The sequence below is a fragment of the Dipodomys merriami genome, unplaced genomic scaffold (genome assembly GCF_024711535.1).
Source record: "Dipodomys merriami isolate MVZ:Mamm:240054 unplaced genomic scaffold, mDipMer1.0.p SCAF_33, whole genome shotgun sequence".
NCBI lineage: Eukaryota > Metazoa > Chordata > Mammalia > Rodentia > Heteromyidae > Dipodomys > Dipodomys merriami.
This window is the reverse complement of record NW_027204826.1, coordinates 609,601-631,816: the sequence shown is the minus strand read 5'-3', so window position 1 is coordinate 631,816 and position 22,216 is coordinate 609,601. Positions and strand designations below refer to the sequence as shown.

Here is a 22,216-nt window from a genome sequence, read left to right as displayed (position 1 = left end):
AAGATCAGCGCATACACACTGCATCCCCACATGTGTGCAGGGACTCAAAGGAGGTGAGGAAACATGGCATCCGCCACAGCGTGTGAACCCCTTGCCAGAGCCCAGCCCAGCACAAAGCCCAGAGCCTCGCCTCACACCAGGAGAGTGCGCTGGGATCCACACACGCAAAGCCTCACTTTAATCCCAGGGCCCACATTCCACTGATTTCAGAGACAATTTAATGTTAGGACCCGCACACTTACACCCAAACATTTGCAGCCCACAATCACCGTTTGTGCTGCTGTCGCCGTTGTTTTGTGCTCGCCGTGGGGGTTGAGCTGAAGGCCTGGGTGCTGTCCCTTAGCTTTTTCACTTAAGGTTGGGGCTCTACCAGTTGATTCCTCTTCTAGCTTTTTGGTTATTAAGCAGAGTCTCTCAGACTTCCCTGTGTGGGCTGGCCTCGAACTAGGCTCCTCAGATCTCAGCCTCCTGAGTAACTGGGATGATAGGCGTGAACCAGCACGCCTGACTTCCGAGCTGTGAGAGGGCAGGCAGGCACACTGGGAAGAAGGCACTGCTGTGTGGCTGGTCTGCAGTCCCGGGACTAAGGCACGGAGCTGTCATCTGTGTCTGCGTCTTCATAGAGGACCTCGTCCACCCTCATGTCCTGGTCACCCACAGGGATCCAGGGGCAGAGCTGCTCCTTGAAGGCTAAGGCCAGGAGGTAGGGCCTCTGCCCCTGGCCCTGGAGGCAGCGCCTGATGTAGGCGTCGTAGTAGCCTCCACCCCGGCCCAGCCTGTTGCCGTCTTCATCAAAGCCCAGGCCTGGCATGAAGATGAGATCCAGTCCTCCTGTGGAGACAGAGACAGATGCTGGAGGACCCATGGCACACCGGTCAGCTCGGGGAGGAGGGTGGGCTCGAATGACTTCCATCTCCGATTGCTAAAGGAATCAGCAGTACTCCATAAAATGCCGACACAGAGTTGGACAAAGAAGGAAATAATTACTCAGCAACTCAGTCCTATCCGCCCTTCTGCACGTTCTGTGGACATCTCTAGAGAAAATGCCAGATCCTGTCAGATCTCGTGGCTCCTGCCTGTAATCCCAGCTATTCGGCAGGCTGAGGTCTGAGGATTAACATTCAAAGCCAACCCAGGTAGAAAAGTCTGTAAGGCTCTTATCTCCAATTCGCCACACAGACACAAAAGAACTAAGCTTGAAAATGGCACTGTGGCTCAAGTGAAGCACGCTAGCCTTGTGCACAAAAGCTCAGGGACAACGCCCAGGTCCTGAGTTCAAGCCCCAGGATGGATACAAGCCCTGGACAGTGAAAGGCCAGGCTTCAAGTTATGCCCATTTCTGGGGTTTCCAATGCCAATTCACCCCAAAGAAAAGGAAGCAGCCCCAAGCCTCCTCCTTCAGGCCACAGCATAACCCAGCCTCCCTCAGACAGCAGGACTCCATTGCCTACCCTTCATTCCTCAGCAGACCCCAGGCCTCCTTCCTCAGGCCAGCAGCCCACAACCCAGCCCTCTTCCCTCAGACTCAAGATTCTAAACTCCAACCGTCTTCACCTGAACCAAAAGCCCAGGCCTCCTCCCTCAGACCTGGACCAACATGAGAAGGGGAGAGAAAGAAAAAGAGGATGAGAAAGAGAGAGGGGAAGGAAGGAAGGAAGGACAGAAAAAATGAAAGAGAACAAAAAGAAAGAAAAAGAAAGAAAGAAAGAAAGAAAGAAAGAAAGAAAGAAAGAAAGAAAGAAAGGAAAGAAAAAGGAAGGAGGGAAAAGGAAGGAAGGGAGGAAGGGAAGAAAAGGACTAAGGAAGGATGGATGATGGATACTGTGGAGCCGCTGGCAGGCAGAGGCAGAACCCCTGGGGTTCATCAGCTGCCGAATGTGGAGGCAGGCCCCACATGCTGTCAGAGCTGGCTCTTCCGGGGTTTCTCAGGCCACAGAGCAGGAACCACCGCTGTCCATCCCCTGATGGTGAGAGAGTGAGTAACCCGGGGTTCGAGAGCCATCGCTCTGGCTCTACCTTGTTCCAGAAAGAGCCACTGCACCCCGACATGGAGAGGGGTGATACCCATGGGCCGCCGACCACTAACCTCTTCTAGAGGACAGAATTAAGAGTTTCCAAAACAGAGCAGCACAGACAGTGGCACGTGTGGCACATGAGGCCGAGCCCCGGTGGCTGATCCTGTCATCCCTGCTGCATGGGAGAGGCAGGGCGGGGGATCAGGTTCCAGGACAGCCTGGGCAGAAAACTCACAAAACTCCATCCAGCAAAGGAGCTGGACATGGTGACGGGCGCCTGTAATCCCCGCTATGACAGGGAGCTGAAATAGGTGGCTCACTGTCCAGGAACACACCTGGGCTCAAAAATAATCAGCCCCAAAAGAGGTGGACGAGGGGAGGAGGCTGGAGACTCAGCTCAGAGGCAGAGTCTTCGGCCTAGCAAAATGGAAGCCCTGAGTTCAAGCCCCAAGATCTGTGCGTGCACATGCGTGCGTATGTGTGTGCGTGCACGCACGCTCGCACGCGCACACATACACACACATGAAGGTGGCAGAACACACTGGCCAAGATGAAGACAGAAAAATGTCTGCCACGGGGGAACAGACATGGGCTGCCCAGCCCTCATGGAAAACAAAACCAAATCAGACCTGAGAAGTAGGCCTCAGGAAAAACTAAGAGGGCATTTCATGAATGTTCCTTCACCCTGCCAGTTCTGATGGTGGAGGCTCAGGCTCACCTCACCAGAGGGGCAGTGGGGACAGTGGTGCCTCTCATGACACTGGACCCCAAACCTCTCCCGAGGCCCTCTCTTGGGACCCTGCGGTGACCCCATCTGTGCTGTGGCCGGAGTTCTCTCCCCCTCTTGTGATGCTGAACATGCTGGAAGTCCCCCCGGTTATCCCACCTCTGGTCATGGCTCATCTCAAGCGGGTCTCCATTCTGGTTCTCCCTTGCTCAAAAGCTTGGAGCCACAGCTCTGGGTCAGCTGACCCCACCACCTAGAGGCCCAGAGGGCTGGTGGAGGCAAGGGGCGAAATCCACGCAGCCAGGCTGTGAAGAGGGCAGAGAAGGGGACAAACACCCTCCTCAGACACGCCCTCGCCCCACTTCCTCCAGCCAGGCCCTACCTCCTTCTTTCCAACATGGCTGTCAGGTCCGTCTGTGGACCTAGCCACTGACAAGGCCAGACCCCTGGTGATCCAAGCCTGCAACCCAGGACCCCCCCAGGGAGAGCTCCTACACAGACTGCAAAACCCTACCGGGCTGACCCTCCACATTACCTCCCACTGCCTCCTTCTTCCTCCCCCAGCCTCCTCTTTCCTTTCCTTTCCTTTGTGTATCTGTAGGTACTGGGGCTTGAACAGAGGCCCTTAGTTTTTTTTTTTTGCTCAAGGCTAGCACTCTTCCATTTGAACCACACTTCCACTTCCAGCTTTTTGTGGTTAATTGGAAATAAAGAATCTCAGGGGCTGGCTTCAAACTGTGAATCTTAGACTGCAGCCTCCTGAGCAGCCAGGGTTACAGGAGTGAGCCACCCGTGCCTGCAATGCAGTGTTCACTATGGTCACCTTAGAAAGCAGATAGGGAGGCCATGCCCCGGCTCCAGTGTTGGCTGAGTAACGTAAGAAGAGCACACAGACAAGAAACAAAACCGCCATGTGCCCACGGGAATAAAGCACAGTCAGCTTCTAGATAGATAGATAGATACATATATACATAAGCATACATACATACATATACATAAACTATATACATATGTAGAAGTAGCTATCTCTATCATATAGATAGAGACAGAAATACATACAGAACATATATCTATAAACATCTATATATCTACATACAAAATGGAGTTGGAAAAACTGCATCTCCAGGCAGGAGCTCACAGCTGTCATCGCAGCCACTCAGGAGGCTGAGATCTGAGGCTCTCGGTTCAAAGCCAGACTAAGCAGGAAAGTCCATGAGACTCTCATCTCCAAGTAACCAGCAAAAAGCTGCAGTGGACATGTGGTTCAAATGGGAGGGCGCCAGCCTTGAGGGGATGTATGTATCTACAAAACCCCCGACATGGCAAGGAGGCAGATGAGCACCGAGGCTGACCCTGTGGCCTTCCAGGCCTGGGCTGAAATCCCGCAACCCCTGCACTGGCTGTGGAGGCCGGATAGAGACCCCGGTACTCCCAGTGACGAGTGAGGGCTGAGGAAGCTCTCCCAGCAGCTCTGCCTGGCTTGGAGTCCACTCTGCCCTAGCTGCAGGGAGCAAGGGTGGGCCTGGATCTCAGCTGCCCCCTGTTGCCCGCCATCGGTGATGCGGTCCACCAGGGCCGGCTCAGCACAAGCAGGGCTAGACATGCCACCTCTGAACTGCTGTGGCGTTGGCAAGGAGAGGAAGGACTCCTGTGTCACAGACAGTGACACGACAGACCATGCTCTGTCCACATTGGTCAAGCACCAGGACCCATCAAGACTCTCATGTCTCCAGTGGCCCCTCCCGGGTGGCCAGCAGCAGGGAGCAATGATCTGATGCGCACCATCTGAAGTCACCATCGCCACCTCCATCAACACCAAGACAGTGAGGCAGGCGCTGGCAGCTCACGCCTCTCCTCCCAGCTACTCAGGAGGCTGAGATCTGAGGATCACAGTTCAAAGCCAGGCAGGAAAGTCCATGACACTCTTATTTCCAACCACCAAAAAGCCGGGAGTGGAGGTGGGGCTCAAGTGGTTGAGTGCCAGCCTGGATCACAAAAGTTCAAGAACAGCTCTCAGGCCCTGAATTCAAGGACCAGGACCAGGAACAAAACACAAACATAAGAACAGGTGTCCCCAAAACTTTAACTACAAACACAAGGGACAGCTGGACCCAGTGCTGGGCATGCCCACAAAAACAGCAGAGCTCACCATCGCTGCAAATGGGACATGGGATGGGGCCTCAAGTTCCAAGTATTCACTATTGGCTTTTTGGGGGCGGGGAAGGAGGCGGTCCTGGGGCTTGAACTCAGGTGGGGCACTGTCCCTGAGCCTCTTTGTGCTCAAGATTAATGCTCTACCACTTGAGCCACTGTACCATTTCCAGCTTTTATGAGTAGTTTATGGGAGACAGGGACTTTCCATCCCAGGCTGGCTTTGAACTATGATCCTCAGATCTTAGCCTCCTGAGTAGGTAGAATGCCAGGTGTGAGCCATCGGCACCTGGCTACTATCAGCTTCTTTATAGGAAAACTTCACCAACCCCGGCTTCAGAGAATCTACCACCAGGATTGAGGGTTGGATGAGGGGTTTCAATACTTCAGTTTATCCTGACTTAGCAGATATTGATAGATAATGAATTTGTGGGTGCGCGCACACACATGTGTGTATGTGTATGTACCAGTACTGAGACTTGAAAGCAAGGCCTTGAACTCTCTCCTGAGTCTTACACTCAAGGCTGGCACTCTACCACTTAAGCCACAGCTCTACTTCTGGCTTTTTGTTGGCTAATTGGAAATAAGAGTCTCAGGGCTTTCCAGCCTGGGGTGGCTTCAAACTTCTGATCCTCAGGTTCTAGCCTCTTGAATAGCTAGGATTGCAGGCCTGAGCCACTGGCGCCCAATGCAACCAAAGTAAGTCTTACTGGAAAAAGAATAACTGAGCTTGTCTTTACTGAAGATACACAGCAATATGGGCAACTGGCCACAGCCACAGCTGCCCAAGCCAATGGTACACCCAGCACAGAGCCCCAATCACCAGGCCGACAGGTAAACTGGCATGACACTGCTCTCTGCTGGTGACTCGGAAAACTACTACTGACTTCATCTAAGCCTTGTTCTTCCTGTGGTCCTGGGATTTAACTCGGGGCCTCCCACTTTCTAGACAGTCCAGAAAACTGCCTTTAAACTCCCAGTCCTGCACAGCACACTCTGAAAACACATTACCAAACATACATACTTATGATATCAAATCAAACTTCAGAAAAGTTTGAAAAAGAAAGAAAAATTCAGCCAGGTGCCAGGCAGTGGTTCATATTGAGGATCACAGTTCAAAGCCAGCCTGAGCAGAAAAGTTCCTGAGACATTTCCCTGTGATTAGCCACCAAAAAGGCAGAAACAGAGCTGTTGTTCAAGTGGTAGAGCACTTGCCTTGAGCAAAAACACAGTTCAGGGTCAGTGCCTAGGCCCTGAGTTGGAGCTCCAGGATCTGCATATACACACACAAAAATGAATGATATTTTTAAAAATTAAAATTCAGATACTCAAGACTCCATTTAGAAATTTGAGCCCATGCTCTTCTCATTTCCTATATAACAAAATGAAAATAACCAGCTTGAAAATACAATGGCATCGCTAGGCCATGTTGAGTGCCTGCGACCCCAGAAGTTGGGAGGCTGAGGCAGGAGGATTGGAGATCTGAGGCTTGCCTGCTCCACACACTGATACCCTGCTGCAAAGCAAAATTCATGTGTGTGTTCATACATATGTATATATACACACCCCGAACAGCCAGGAAGGGTGATTTCCCTGGTAAGCAGTGGCGCAGACAGACACATACAGGAAAGCATGCACGGGGCTCGGGGGAGAGGCTCCCATGGGTAGGAGGATAAGAAAGGGAGTTCACGTGTCAGTCCCTACCCCAGCTTTCTCAGAGTAGTCTCATGGAAACCACTGCAGGTTGAGTGTTGAAAGCCCCCACTGGGGGCACTGTTGTATTCTGTGTGCATTTCTTAGTGAAATCACGATGATGATGATTATTGTTATTATTTTTCAGCTTGGAAGGTCCTGTAGTTAGGAAAATTGAGTCTTTCAGAATAATTCTGAATGTGTCATAGTATCCACTTTGAACAACTTGTACCAGATTATATGTCTTCTTTTTCTTTTCTTTTTTGTGTCAGTCTTAGGGTTTGAACTCAGGGTCTAGGTGCTGTCCCTGAGTTTTTTCGCTCAAGGCTGGTGCTCTAGTACTTTGAACCACAGCTCCATTTCTGGCTTTTTGGTGGTTAAATGGAAATAAGAGTATCACAGGAGGTTCCTGAAAAGACTTCACATAGATCCCCTATGACCCAGCAATCCCACTTTTGGGCATTTACCCAAATGTTTACAAACAAGACCACACTAAAGCTACCAGTACAACTATGTTTCTTGCAACATTATTTACCATAGCTAAGATCTGGAACCAACCCAGATGCCCCTCAGTAGATGAATGGATCAAGAAAATGTGGTATATATACACAATGGAATTCTATGCCTCCATCAGAAAGAATGACATTGCCCCATTTGTTAGGAAATGGAAAGGCTTGGAAAAAATTATATTAAGTGAAGTAAGCCAAGCCCAAAGAAACATAGGTCCCATGGTTTCCCTTATTTGCAATATCTAGTATATGTATGAGTCAAGCAGAAAAGGTCAGATAATGTGATGTTAGGAAAATGAACCCTTAGATATGTATTTAAATGTTTTCTTCTTTCATGCATGTGTTTCTAACGCATTTATAAGCTTATTTCTTTGTTGCTTTGTATGTCCCTCCCCCACAGTATAACCCCTGCTTTCACTATATTTGATGTCGGTATAATTTGTGGAGGAGATGGTGAAAAACAAGTCGTTTAAGGATACAGGTGGACCCATTGCAACTATGAGAAGTACAAGTTGTCATGTCGAAAACGAACTTTACAACTTTGTGTGTGGGGGGGGAATGGATGGGGGGGAATGGGGGGGCGGGGGGAGGCTGGGAAGGGATGTGAAGGGTAAACAAAGGAGGAGGCTGCAATGCTTGATAAGAAATGTACTCAATATCTTGCCCATGTAATTGTAACCCCTCTGTACAGTATGTTCACAAAAAATAAAAATTAAAAAAAAAAGAAAACAAACTTTACAACTTTGGTGTGGGGGGGGAGGAAGCGGGGAGGATGGGGGGGCGGGAGGGGAGGATGGGAAGGGATGGGAAGGGGAAACAAAGGAGGCTACAATGCTTGATAAGAAATGCACTCATTATCTTGCCCATGTAATTGTAACCCCTCTGTACAATATTTTCACAATAAAAAAAAAAACAAAAAACAAATGAAACAAAAAAAATCAATAAATTGAAAGAAAAAAAAAAGAAAAGAAAAATGATCCACCAAAAAAAAAAAAAAAAAAAAAAAAAAGAGTCTCACAGCCTTTCCTGCTCAGGCTGGCTTCAAACCATGATCCTCAGCGCTCAGCCTCCTAAGTAGCTAGGATGACAGGCATGAACCACAGGCACCTGGCTACACTCCAAGTCTTTTAACGGTTCCCATAAACCTAAGAAGCTGGGAACTTTGGGTTTATGATTTTCCCTAATAGAAAAATAATTCTAAACATTAAAAGCGACACAGCATCGCATTTTACATGAAACCATTTCAAGAAGTTGATAAGCATAAAAGCCTATAGATCTTAAATTCTATAATGATGACATTTTTGTCATAACAATTTTAGAAAATGGAAAGGAAATTATAGCAAAATGTAATGGAATGTTTGTGATTAATTCTTCAATATCCATCAAACTCTCAATGACATTTTTCTCAGACACAGAACTCAATTCTAGAATTCATAAGGAACCACAAAAGGCCCTGAATAGCTAAAGCAATCCTGGAGAGGAGGATAGTGCTGGACCACAATTCTGAATTCCAGATTTACTACCTACCTAGAGTAACAAATACAGCTTGGTCCTGGCACAAAAATAGGCTCCAACAACCAATGGAATTGACTAGGAGACTCAAAAATAAACGCACAGACCTACAGCCATCCAATATTTGATAAAGGAGCCAAACACTTAAGAAGGAAAAAGAAAAGGCCTCTTTAATAAATGATGCTGGGAAACCTGGAAATCCACATACAGAAACTCAAACTGGGCTAGGTACTGGGGGGCTCACGCCTGTTATCCTAGCTGCCCAAGATCCAAGGATCACGGTTCAAAGTCCAGGTAGGAAAGTCTGTGAGACTCTTATCCCCAATTAACTATCAAAAAGGCTAGACCTAGAGCTGTGGCTCAAGTGGTAGAGAGCTGGTTTTGAATGAAAAAGCTCATAGACAATACCAGGTCCCTGAGTTCAAGCCCCAATACCAGCAGAAAAATAAATAAATAACTGAGCCTTGATCCCTATCTTCACCCCATACTAGTAACAATTCAAAATGAATCAAAGACTTTGCTGTAAGACTGGAAACCATAACATCACAAGGAACAGAAAAAACAGAACTTGTCGGCCCAGGCAGGAACTTTCTAAGTAAAGTTCCAGGGGCTCAACAAATCACAGAGAGTTGACAAATGGGACTGCATCAAGCTAAAAACTTTCCATACCATGAAGAGCACAGTCACTGGGCCCATGCGGGGAGGTGGGGTGGGAATCTGCTAGCTAAACACCTGACAAGATTGAATAACCAAAAATATACAGGGGCTTGAAAAATTAAACCCCCAAAGAAACAATGATCCAATTAGTACATTGGTAAAGGAGTGAGAAACTTCTCCAAAGTAGAAATGGTCAACAGACACATGAAAAAAACCGCTCCACATCTCTGACCATAAAGGAAATGGAAATCAAAGCAACACTGAGATTCCACCTCACCCCACTTAGACCCACCACCATCAAGAATGCAAGCAAGCTGGCACTGGTGGCTCACGCCTGATATCCTTGCTACTCAGGAGGCTGTGATCTAAGGATCACAGTTCAAAGCCAACTGGGCCAGAAAAGCCCTTGAGACACTTACTACCAATTAACCAGCAAAAAGCCAGACATGGAGCTGTGATTCAAGTAGTAGAGCATCAGCCTTGAGTGAAAATGCTATGTGAAAGCACCCAGGCCCTGAGTTCTTACACACACACACACACACACACACACACACACACACACACACACACACACACACACACTGAAGTACACCAACAAAGCATTCTAAAAATACGTCACACATAGACCATACTGGAAAATTACTTTAAGGAATATTCCATCTGACAGAGGAAATTAATCAAAATACATCAATCTAGCATAACAAGAAAGGATGTGTATAAACACAGAATCACTAGACCACTGTCTATAGGATTGCTCTGGTGGCTCAGGCCTGTAATCCCTGCTATTCAGGAGGCTGAGATCCAAAAGTTGACATTATTAAAAAAAAAAATCAAGAAAATAATTCCTGAAAGGGCTTATATGCATCTTTAGTATTCACAGTAATTCAAAAATATACACATACACAAATAAATAAAAATCCACAATTAAATGTAACAATTAGATGGCACATAATACTATACCAAATATTATATTCTAGAGTGGGACACTATGACTCACACCTGTAATCTTAGCTTTTTTTTTTTTTTGGTCCTGGACTTGAACTTAGAACCTGGGTAGTGTCCCTGAGCATTTTTGCTCAAAACTGGCATTCTACCACTTGAGCCACAGCTCTCCTTCCAGCTTTTTGGTGGTTAATTGGAAGAGTCTTTTGGACTTTCCTGCCTGGATTGGCTGTTGATGGAAATCCTCAGCTCTCAGCCTCCTGAGATGATAGACGTAAGCCACCGCACCTGGCTCCAGTTTGGTTTTTATCCACAATTTTTTTGGGGGGGTCCAGTCGTGGGGCTTGTACTCTGGGCCTGGGCACTGTCCCTCAGCTCTTCAGCTCAAGGCTAGCGCTCTACCACTTGAGCCACAGTGCCACTTCCGGCTTTTTTCTTTTTGCTTATGTGGTGCTGAGGAATCGAACCCAGGGCCTCAGGCATGCAAGGCAAGCGCTCTACCACTGAGCCACCTTCCCAGCCTCCAGTTTGATTTTGATGAAACCATTTAACAACATTTGCCATCCTCACATTCCCTGAAGCTAGGATTCACCACACGGCCCAAACCAAACCCCGGTAAGGGAGAGCAGCACTGGGATTTGAACTCTGGGTTTCACACTTGCTATGGAGGTGCTCTACCAGTTAAGCCAATATCCTCAGCTCTTTACACATCCATTATTCTTCCAAGAGTCTCCTGTTTTTGCCCAGGAACAGCCTCAGACAGCAATCCTCCTACCCACAGTCTCCCATGTGGCTACGATCATAGAATCATACCACATCAGACTTAGAAGTTGGTAGCTTGCCAACTTTTCCTCCACACCGGCCTTGAACTATAGTCTTCCTGGTCTCTGCCTCCTCGGTCGCTGGGATTACAGAGGTGAGCTACCACGTCCTGCTCTGGAGAAGCGTCTTTTGAGAACACGGGATGTTCAATCACCACCATCCATCCACTCCTTCTCCCCTTGTGTACTGTAGGCCTGATGGCTGGATCCACAGCAGCCATTTTTCAGCTAGGACAGTAAGGCTGGGAAGTCTGCAGAGACCACGCTACTGGTGTCCTTGAGATGGAGGGCCAGGAATCAGCAGCACTTAAATTTCCTCACCTGAAAACAATAATCTCCTTCCCTGTTCAAGCTTCTATGTCACAGGATGTCTATTTCTTGTAATTCTAAACTGTGATAACCTAAATGTACTAGCCTACCAAGACAAGTTTAAACTGTTTTAAATTATCCTTAAGTAGTTGTACAAAGGGGTTTCCATTTAAAATGCCAATTTCTGAGCAAAAAGCATCTTGATCAGCATCACCTGTCAGTCATTCTCCCCCATCTCTCATAGGGAAGATTTAATAAATTCCCAAAGTGATCAATGCCAAGACAACAGAAAAGAAAGTGGTCACAAACATTTTCTACCTCACCCCAGTTAGAATGGCTATAATCAAGAGATCTAATAACAACAGATGCTGGAGGAGATGTGGCCAAAAGGGAACCCTACTGCATTGTTGGTGGGAGTATAAACTTGTTCAACCACTCTGGAAAGAAGTATGGAGGTTCCTCAAAAGACTCCATATAGAGTTCTCCTATGACCCAGCAATCCCTCTTTTGGGCATTTACCCAAATGTTTACAAACAAGACCACACTAAAGCTATCAGCACAACTATGTTTATTGCAGCATTATGCACCATAGCTAAGATATAGAACCAACCCAGATGCCCCTCAGTAGATGAATGGATCAAGAAAATGTGATATATATATATATATATATATATATATATATATATATATATATATATATATATATATATATATATGAATTCTATGCCTCCATCAGAAAGAATGACACTGCCCTATTTGTTAGGAAATGGAAAGACTTAGAAAAAATCATATTAAGTGAAGTAAGCCAGACAAAAAGAAATACAGGTCCCATGGTTTCCCTTATAATGCAATAATTAGTATAGGTCTAGGATAATCTTATCAGATGAGCAGAAAAGCTCAAAAGCTATGTACATATGACCATATAAGTTGATGCTAAGTGAAATGAACCCCAAGATATAGACATAAGAGGTCTTCTTTGTTGTGTTGTTTTTAATATACTATGTGATTTTCTTTTCTTTCTTTTGTATGTATGTTCTCCCTCCTATGGAATATCCCTGTTGTCACTGTATTTGATTTCGGTACCCTGCATCTTGTATAAGCATTTATCTTATTTGGGAAAGGGAAGAGGAATAACAAAATGTTGAAATAAGGACACAGAATGACCCATTCCAACAATGATACCTACAAGACATTAGGTTGGAAATAAACTATACAACTTGGGAACGGGGGGGGGGGGGGGGAAGGGAAGGAATAGTGGGAGAAAAACAAAGGAGAGGTAAGAATGCTCCACAAGAAATGTACTCATTACCCTACTCATGTAATTGTAATCCGTCTGTACAGCATCTTTACAATAAAATAAAATAAACATTTTAGTGATTTCTTTTTCCTTTTTCTTTTTTCTTTCCTTCTTTCTTTCTTTCTTTCTTTCTTTCTTTCTTTCTTTCTTTCTTTCTTTCTTTCTTTCTTTTTTTGCCAGTCCTGGTGCTCAAACTCAGGGCCTAGGCACTGTCCCTAAGTTTCTTTTGCTCAAGGCTAGTGCTCTACCACTTGAGCCACAGCACCACTTCTAGCTTTTTCTGTGATTTAATTGGAGATAAGAGTCTCATGGGTTTTCCTGCCCAGTCTGGTTTTGAACTTTGATCCTCAGATCTCAGCCTCCAGAGTAGCTAGGATTATAGGCATAAGCCACCAGCGCCCAGCAGTAATTTTTTTTTTTTTTTTTTGTTGGTTGTGGGGGCTGAACTTTGGGCCCTGGTGCTGTCTCTCAGCTCTTCAGCTCAAGGTTAATGCCCTACCACTTGAGCCACAGTGCCACTTCCAGCTTTTTTTTCTGCTTATGTGGTGTTAAGGAATCAAACCCAGGGCCTCATGCATGCAAGGCAAGCACTCTACCACTGAGCCAACTTCACAGCCCCCAGCAGTAATTTTTTTAAATAATGTTAAATATCTCTTGAGCCAACAAAGCATCAAATACTAGTAATACTTTAAAAAAAAATAGAAGTAGCTAATGACAAATTAGGAAAGAGGGGAAGGGAGGGAAGGACAGGGCAGGGCAGGGAAGCCAGGCCCCAGAGGCTCACACCTATCATCCTAGCTACTCAAAAGGCTGAGATCTGAAGAACATGGTTCAAAGCCAGCCTTGCAGAATAGTCCATGAGACTCTTATCTCCATTAACAACCAAGAAGCCTGAAGGAGAGCTGCGGCTCAAGTGGTAGAGCACCAGTCTTAAGCAAAGGAAAAGCTCAGAGACAAAGCCCAGGTCCAGAGATCAAACCTCAAGACTGACACCAAAAGAGAGACTTGCCCTTCCCTGCTGGGGCTGCTGTGGAGGGCAGGGCTGCCCCATGTGAGCCATGACAGAGGAAAGCAGTCAGAAGCCAGCCACTTGGCTTCCAGCTTCAGGAAGTGGGGCACATCTCCAGCTCCTCCGATTCTTCTTCTTTTAGGCTGATAAAATTCTATTTAAATCGAATTTTATCATCTCCATGGGGAAATTCCTGATGAGTCCAATCACCCAAGCAGACCTCTTGCTGAAGATAAATTCAGTAAAGAACCAAGTTCCACTAGGCACTGGTGGCTCGCACCTGCAATCCCAGCAACTTGGGAGGCTGAGAGCTGAGGATGGTGGTTCAAAGCCAGCCTGGACAGGAAAGTCCCTGAGACTCTTATCTCCCATAAACCACCAGAAAACTGGAAGCGGTACTGTGGCTCAAGTGGTAAAGTGTTGGCCTTGAGCTGAAGAGCTGAAGGACAGTGCCTAGGCCCAGAGTTCAAGGCCTGGGTCCAGGCACACACGTGCGTGCACACGTACACACACACACACACACACACACACACACACACACACACACACACACACACACACACACACACACACACACACACACACACACACACAGTGCAGAGTGTGAGCTGTGCAGACAGGAAACAGCAGGCACTGCTGACTCAAATTCTTCTAAAAACAACTCGCTTACAAGAAAAACAGCATTGCCCATCACCTCCCAACCCACTGCGAACAGACCGCAAATATGTGTGAGAAACAAGAATGGGGTATGGGTGAGCCACTGGTACCACAAAGATGGCACAAAAGAAATGCTTCAAAGGGGGAGAAAATAAACAACTGGTTTTTCTGGAGGGGGGGGGGGGGAATTGGATCTTTTCTAGTCAGGACCAATCCCTGGACTTGTGTATTTTCAATATTCAGTATTTCTCCCTTGATACTTGTATCTGCCATGCAGCACATGTTGGGAGATTATCTGTTAACACATGATTCCTGGCTCCTCCGCTGCAGTGAGTGTCTCCATGCCTTCCTGGTTTCAAAGCTAAAATGGTCCATGACACAGAGTCCATGCAAATGTCTGATACAAGCGGGGCATGGTAGCTACTACCTGTAATCCTAGCTACTTAAGAGGCTGAGAACTGAGAATGGTGGTTCAAAGCCAGCCCCTAGACTCTTCTCTCCAATGAAGCAGCAAAATACTGGAAGAGGAGGTGTGGATCAAGTGGTAGAGGGTCAGACACAAGTGAAAAAGCCAAGGGAGAATGAATATAAGGCTCTGACTTCCAGCCCCATAAAGAGCTTCCCTTCCTGCATTTCTCCACAGCAGTGCTGTGGTGTCCCACAATCATTGGTTCTCCTCAGCTCACAGAAAGTTCTTGTACCCCAGGCACTGTGGAGATCTTAGAACACAGGTGAAACAGATTTATCTCTGTGGCTAAAACAGTTCCCTCTGTCCCAGGAAACAGATGATAGAGCACTAATACATCATTGCAAGCCATGTGCTGGTATGCACGCCTGCCATCCCAGCCACTCAGGAGGCTGAGATCTGAGGCTCAAGATTCGAAGCCAGCCCAGGCAGGAAAAGGCTATGAAACTCTTATCTCCAAATAGCCAGCAAAAAGCCAGAAGTGGAACTGTGGCAAGTGGTAGAGCACTAGCCTTGAGCATAAAAGCTCAGGGACAGCACCCAGGCCCTGAATTCAAGTTCCAGGAGAACACACACACACACACACACACACACACACACACACACACACACACACACACACACACACACACACACACACACACACACACACACACACACACACACACACACACACACACACAGCACCCAGGCCCTGAATTCAAGTTCCAGGAGAGCACACACACACACACACACACACACACACACACACACACTCTCTCTCTCTCTCTCTCTCTCTCTCTCTCTCCCTCACCACAGTGTGACCTCATGATAAGACATTGGTCCTGAGACTGAGACACTCACCCGAGGACAGGGCCTCCTCCCGCACCTCACCAGCGGCAGGCTGCGCGATGTTCCACGAGGTTTTGGGAAGTAAAGGAATTTCTTCAGGTGATGCCAGTCTCACCATGTCCATGTGGTTGCTCTGGGACTGGTAGCGGGGAATGAAGCAGGTTTTGCCTTGCCGAAAAATGTCCCGGATGATCTCTTCCGTCTCCACCTCATCCTGCATGCTCAGAAAGATGGAGACCCTCTGGGAACGCTGGTACCGGCTGTGGGCCATCACCTGACAGGAAATGACCACCTGTTACAGTGTGCAAGGTCATACATGCATAGGATATATTATACAGCATATTTCATATAGTCCCATATCTATTATATATAACATACAGTATATAGTATATTTTTGTTTAAATATGTTTATATCGATTAATCATATCCATTTATTTATACCTATTATGTTATATTTTGTATATTTTGTATATATATTATATACTCTTTTGTTATATATATTATATATGTATGATATATATTACTATACTATATATTATATATTAGATATACTATTGTATATATTGTTATATGTACTATATTATATATACTATATCATATATTATGCTGTTATATATTTTATATAGAGTTGCAAAAAAGAATATGTATATGATACTATATATATCATTAATCTAGAATATGATTTCTTTTCAATATTACATACAATATGTTCTATATAACATGCATCATAACTATCATTAATAATTATATATAAACAAACATATATTATTATGTATGTTTCTCCAGTCCTTGCATTATCCAGAGTCTCTCCTCTCATAATTCAACTAAAGCTCAAACTTTCCTGAGCTCTCCAGAGAACCGTCTCAACTTTCAGGTAGGATAATGGACAGATGATTCAACAGAGAAATTAAAAATAATCAATATTAAAAGGGGCACATATATGGCTATACCTCCAGTATGGCTTTTTGCTGGTTGATTGTAAACAAGAGTCTCTTGGATTTCCCTGTCTGGGATGGCTTCTGTGATCTTCAGATCTCAGAGTCCTCAACAGCTGGGATTTCAGGCATGAGTCATCATTCCCCACTGATTTTTTTTTTTTCTGATTTCCTTTTTTAAATAGTAATTCCTTTTTTGAATTTTTTATTGTTATTATAAAGGTGATATACAAAGAGGTTACAGTTATATAAATCAGATAAGAGTATATTTCTTTTTTTTTTTTTTTGTCGATTGTGGGACTTGAACTCAGGGCCTGGGCACTGTCCCTGAGCTCTTTTGCTAGCACTCTACCACTTGAGCCACAGCACCACTTCTGGTTTTCTGATGGTTTATTGGAGATGAGTCTCATGGACTTTCCTGCCTGGGCTGGCTTTGAACCACGATCCTCAGATCTCAGCCTTCTGAGTCACTAGGATGACAGGCGTGAGCCACCAGCACCTTGCTGGCAGTACATTTCTTTTTGGACAATGTCCTCGATTATTCTTTTAAACATTAGCAATTTCCCCCCTCTCTCCTACCCCCCTCAACCTTCTCCAGCCTCCCTAACTTTCCAGAAGCAAAGAGCCACATGGTAAGACAGTGCTAAGCACAGGTGCCTGACTTTTAGTGCAAGCCCCCAAGCCTTCCTTCCTGTGTGACCCTCCGGCCTCTGGTACACTGCGGCTGCCACCTGCTCTATGTTTTTCATTAAAGCAGGATAAAGAAAGCCAAGCGCTGAATAAGCAGTAAGAAACAGCACTTACAGTTCCTTCCTCTGGTCCATTGTTACACATTTGTAAAGTGGTCTCAAAAAAGAAAACCCACTACAGTAATGAGAACAAGAGGAGAGATCTGCCTATGTCCTGTAAGATGTGAGGTATTTATAGACAAAACAGCAGATGCTAACGCTGTGAAAGCTGGGTACAAGGCAGGCCGAATCCATTCCTCCCTCAGCATCCCTATCACAGAGACAAAGAAGGCAGGCGATGCCACTGGGTGAACACAGGTTTATTCACAAATACCTACAGAAAAAAAAAAAAACAAATACCTACAGAAAATCAAGCATCACCAAATATTCTGGAAAGTCAAAGTATAAAATAGAAGGATTTCGGGGCTGGGAAGGTAGCTCAGTGGTAGAGTGCTTGCCCTTGCATGCATGAGGCCCTGGGTTCGATTCCTCAGCACCACATAAGCAGAAAAAGCTGGAAGTGGTGCTGTGGCTCAAGTGGTAGAGCACTAGCCTTGAGCTGAAGAGCTGAGGGACTGTGCCCAGGCCCAGAGTTCAGGTACCATGACTGGCAAAAAAAAAAAAAAAAAAATAGAAGGATTTCATAAATTCATCTAAAAGAGCAGAAAATGAGCCAGGTGAAGACAGATAATTCAGAGAACTGAAGTTTCTTGAAATTAGCCTCTCAGACAAACTCAGAAAGAAAACTGAACCTATAAAACATCAATGCTGGGATGAGGCTTAGTGGTAGAGTGTTTGCCTAGAATGCACCAGGCCCTGGGTTCAATTCCTTGGTACCACACAAACAAAATTTAAGTAAGCAAAAATTCAGTAAACTTGAAAGCAATAAACAAAATTTATCATATCATATAATTCTTCTAACACACACACACACACACACACACACACACACACACACACACACACACACACACACACACACACACACACACACACACACACACACACACACACACACACACACACCCCCTAGACAGACAGCTATAGGAAAGGCAACCATCACAATTTAAGGAATATTTCGAGAAACTAAAATAAATAAATTAAAAGTTTAGGAGGCTGGGAATGTGGATAAATGGTAGAGTGCTTGCCTAACATACATGAAGTCCTGGATTCAATTCCTCAGTACCACATAAACAGAAAAAGACAGAAATGGTGCCATGGCTCAGGGGGTAGAATGCTAGCCTTGAGCAAAAGAAGCTCAGGGACAAAACCCAGGCCCTGAGTTCAAGCCCCAGGACCAGAAGGGAAAAAAAAAAAAAAAAAAAAGACAAAAAAAAGGCTAAGAAACATGGTAGTAAATACCTACTGGAATTTCAAGTTTGGAAATGAGCTAGAATTACAATAGATTACTACTTACAGAAGAGAGTTTAAATATGAAACTTAACAATTTAATAAGTCAAGTTTGATATCTCAATTGAGAGAGTGGAGACAAAGAGCCACTAATTCTCTCCCCTTAATTATTTGGGGAGCCAAGATAGGGTGTACAGTAGAATTTCTTCACCATGTATTTTCTGATAAAATTTTAAATTATATTGAAAACAAAGAGGCCAATAAGGATAATTTAATGGTTTAGAAAAACAAAAACACACTACTGAACACTGCTGATCATGGTGCACGGGTGTTTGGGGACACAATGCACTGATTGGTCAGGAAATGGGTGGTGAGGGCCAGTCAGGACTCTTAGATGAAATGGACTGGAACATTAAAGTCCCTTGCATATGGAGAAAGGCATCTCCCCGTGGGGCTGCATTTGCTGGTGTGCTCATCCTCTCTGTGAGTCATGAATTTGTTTTTTTGTTTGTTTGTTTGTTTTTTGGGGGGGGGTCTGGTCGTGGGGCCTGAACTCTGGGCCTGGGCGCTGTCCCTCAGCTCTTCAGCTCAAGGCTAGCGCTCTACCACTTGAGCCACAGCGCCACTTCCGGCTTTTTTCTTTTTGCTTATGTGGTGCTGAGGAATTGAACCCAGGGCTTCAGGCATGCAAGGCAAGCGCTCTACCACTGAGCCACCTTCCCAGCCCATGAATCTGTTTTCTAATTTACCTTCTTTTACATCAGCTGTCATTCTACCACCCGCAGTGCTGCTACTGTCTAGCTAATAATATTCCCATCCAATTTTCTGTAGTGGAATCTACTATGGCCACTGCTTGGATTCTGACTGGAGACCACATGAGCCCAGCTTGAGAGTCTCAGAGGTGATAAACTCCTCTCAAAAGATATTAAAATTAAAAATCTTATGGGCAAGAACCAAACTGAGGGGCTGGGAAGGTGGGTCAGTAGTAGAGTGCTTGAAACCCTGGGTTTGATTCCTCAGCACCACATAAATAGAAAAAGTCAGCAGTGGCACTGTGGCTCAAGTGGTAGAGTGCTAGCCTTGAGCTGAAGAGCTCAGGGACAGTGCCCAGGCCCAGAGTTCAAGCCCCACAACCAACCAAAAAAAACTAAATCTGTCTGTCTGTCTGTCTCTCTCTCTCCCTCGCCTTCTTCTTCTCCCTCTCCCTCTCTTTCCTATCAGTTGTGGGGCTTGAACTCTGGTCCTGGGCACTGAGCTCTCCAGCTCAAGAAGTGCTCTACCACTTGAGCCACAGTACCACTTCTGGTTGTCTGGTGGTTCACTGAGATAAGAGATAAAGGACTTTCCTGCCTCGGCTGGCTTTGAACCTCGATCCTCAGATCTCAGCCTCCTGAGTAGCTGAGATGACAGCTGTGAGCTCCAGCCTGGCTCCTACATTTCTTATGCTTAGGCCCAGGGCTGGCGGCTTAGGCCCACAATCCTAGCTACTCAAGAGGCTCAGAGCTAAAGGTCACTGTTCAAAGCCAGCCCCAGGAGGAAAAATGTCAGTGACTCACCTCATCAACTGGCCAAAAGCCAGACGTGGACGTGTGGCGCCAAGTGGTAGAGCAGTGCGGGCCACAAGCGGAAAAAGCCAAGCAAAGCGAGGCCTTGAGTTTAAGCCCCAGAAAGGGCACACGTGCACCCACACATGCGAGCCCATGCACGCACGCACGCACGCACGATCCGAAGCTCTAAACGTGTGAATCACGAGCAGGGCCCTTCTCGGTCCTGCACCCGTCTATTCACCCGGGGCGTTCCGCTGAACCCCCCTCCCGCCCCCCCACCCCCCTCTCCCGCAGTCTCCTGCTGACTGGCTCCATCCAGAATCCCATCCAAATCCACCAAAACACCGGATTACCCTCTTCCTCGCAGTCCCGCCCTCAGCACGCCAGGCCTCCACCGGCCAGGCCTCGGGTGAGGGGGCAGCAGGAGGCGCGGGAAGACCGTTTTGGTTCAATGAGAAGTGCAGAGTGGGTCGTCCAGCTACTCGGGAGGCTGAGATCTGAGGGCAGAGGTTCAAAGCCAGCCCGGGCAAGAAAGTCCGGAGACTCAGATCCAATTTAATCACGGAAAAAAGCCAGAAGTGGAACTGCGGCTCAAGTGGGTTGAGCGCCTGCCTTGAGTGAAAGAACTCGCGGACAACGCTCACGACCCCCCCCCCCCCACGGACACACGCGCATGCGCACGCGCGCGCACTCGCCCGTCCACCAGGCCCCGGCTCCCCGCAGTGGGGACCGCGGCCGTCCTCATCCACATCCGGACTGCGGATAACGGCACGTCCCTGTTCGTTTTCACCCCGCGTTTGCTTTTACTGGCGGTTCTGAGATTTGAACGCGGGCACCACGGGCCGCCCTCACCCGGAGCCACATTTACACAAACCGGAGCGAGGGCAGAGCTTCATGCTCTACGGCATATACTACGCTCGACCCCGACTGCAGCACCCGGCGGTGCCTGATCGTCATCAATAACAATAACAACGATGACGATAACTTCTCTTAAACGAACGCATTCGCGCCGACCGCCCCCGGGCCACGGGGCGCCGCACCCCTCACCCCCGCCTGTGGGAACGCTGGCCCGAGAGTACGTAAGCGCGCCAGGGTGACGCGCGCGCCCTCGGGGGAGACGTGCGCGGCTCCGCGTCCTCCGGCCCGCCACCCTCTAGGAGCCCTTCCGCCGCGGCGCGCGCACCTTCTGGGTCAGGAGGCGGGACTGGCGCAGCCGCTCCTCGACGCTCAAGGCTCGTAGTCGCTGTTTCAGTTCCGCCCGCAGGCTCCGCTTGGCTCCGCTCACCGCCGCCGCCGCCATCTCGCGCTGAAGGGAGCCCACACCTGGCCGCTCCCAGCTGGACCCACTGGCCGGCCAGGGAGCGGGCCTCGGGGCTCGCCCCAACTTCCGGGTTGCAGATGGCCACGCCCCTGGCCACGCCCCTCCTGAGAGCCCCTGGTGCCGCTGGCTGTGACGGCCCCTGGGCCCGCCCCCACACTTGGCTCCGCCTCTAGTCTAGTTTTGCTCCTCTGATTGGCTCTGCCCGAATCTAGTTCCTAGATTCGCCCCTAGCCTAGCCCTACCTCCTCATATGGCTCCGCCCCTCGTAGAGCTCCACCCCCACGTTGCTTAAAGCGAAGGAAGGACCTGTGGGCCTGCCGGGGTGAGGCTCGCGATCGCCCGGCATCCTGTCTTCTGCTGGGGGCCCGCGGCCAATGGACTGCACAGGTCATTGGGCAGCCAGAGGCTGGCCGGTCCCGGAGCAGGATGCCTCTCACCTCTGGGAGACTTAAGATTCAAAGTGAGAGCTGGCGCGGGACTTCCTAGCCTCCGGAGGCTGAGCTCTGAGGATCGCGGTTCAAAGCCAGTCCAGGCAGGAAAGTCCCTGAGACTCTTATCTCCACTGAACCACCAGAAAAGCAGAAGTGGAGCTCAAAGTGGTAGAACGCTAGCCTTGAGTGACAGAGCTCAGGATGGCCCCCAGGCCCTGAGTTCAAGCCCCACGCCCACCACCACCAAGTCCAAAGAAAGTTGTCCTGATCGCTAGTGTCTGGCTCAGGGTCCCGAAGAACCAGCGCCGT

The 22,216-nt window shown here is 47.5% G+C and overlaps 1 protein-coding gene across 5 annotated transcripts; it reads right to left on the bottom strand.

Annotated features, from left to right (window-relative positions):
• Positions 1 to 201: 201 nt before the first annotated feature.
• Positions 202 to 21,564, bottom strand: Mthfs (methenyltetrahydrofolate synthetase). 5 transcript variants are annotated; one of them, XM_070042768.1, is made up of 3 exons: positions 21,339 to 21,564; positions 15,608 to 15,887; positions 202 to 831 (listed from the first exon to the last, which is right to left on the bottom strand). In XM_070042768.1, exons 1-3 carry the CDS (start codon positions 21,453 to 21,455, stop codon positions 584 to 586), a joined length of 645 nt encoding a protein of 214 aa, XP_069898869.1. In that variant the 5' UTR covers positions 21,456 to 21,564; the 3' UTR covers positions 202 to 583. The 5 variants fall into 5 exon arrangements, with proteins under 5 accessions (XP_069898869.1, XP_069898870.1, XP_069898871.1 ...); XM_070042769.1 differs by having other exon boundaries at positions 15,608 to 15,869; positions 21,339 to 21,562; XM_070042770.1 differs by lacking the exon at positions 21,339 to 21,564 and adding an exon at positions 20,509 to 20,590 and having other exon boundaries at positions 15,608 to 15,869.
• Between the last annotated feature and the right edge of the window lie 652 nt (positions 21,565 to 22,216).

Coding starts and splice junctions, on each gene's coding strand:
- Mthfs (XM_070042768.1), bottom strand. CDS start 21,455: ATGGCGGCGGCGGCGGTGAGCGGAGCCAAGCGGAGCCTGCGGGCGGAA. Junction 15,888..21,338: donor CCCGCCTCCTGACCCAGAAG/GTGCGCGCGCCG, acceptor ACACTGTAACAG/GTGGTCATTTCCTGTCAGGT. Junction 832..15,607: donor GGAGGAGGCCCTGTCCTCGG/GTGAGTGTCTCA, acceptor CTGTCTCCACAG/GAGGACTGGATCTCATCTTC.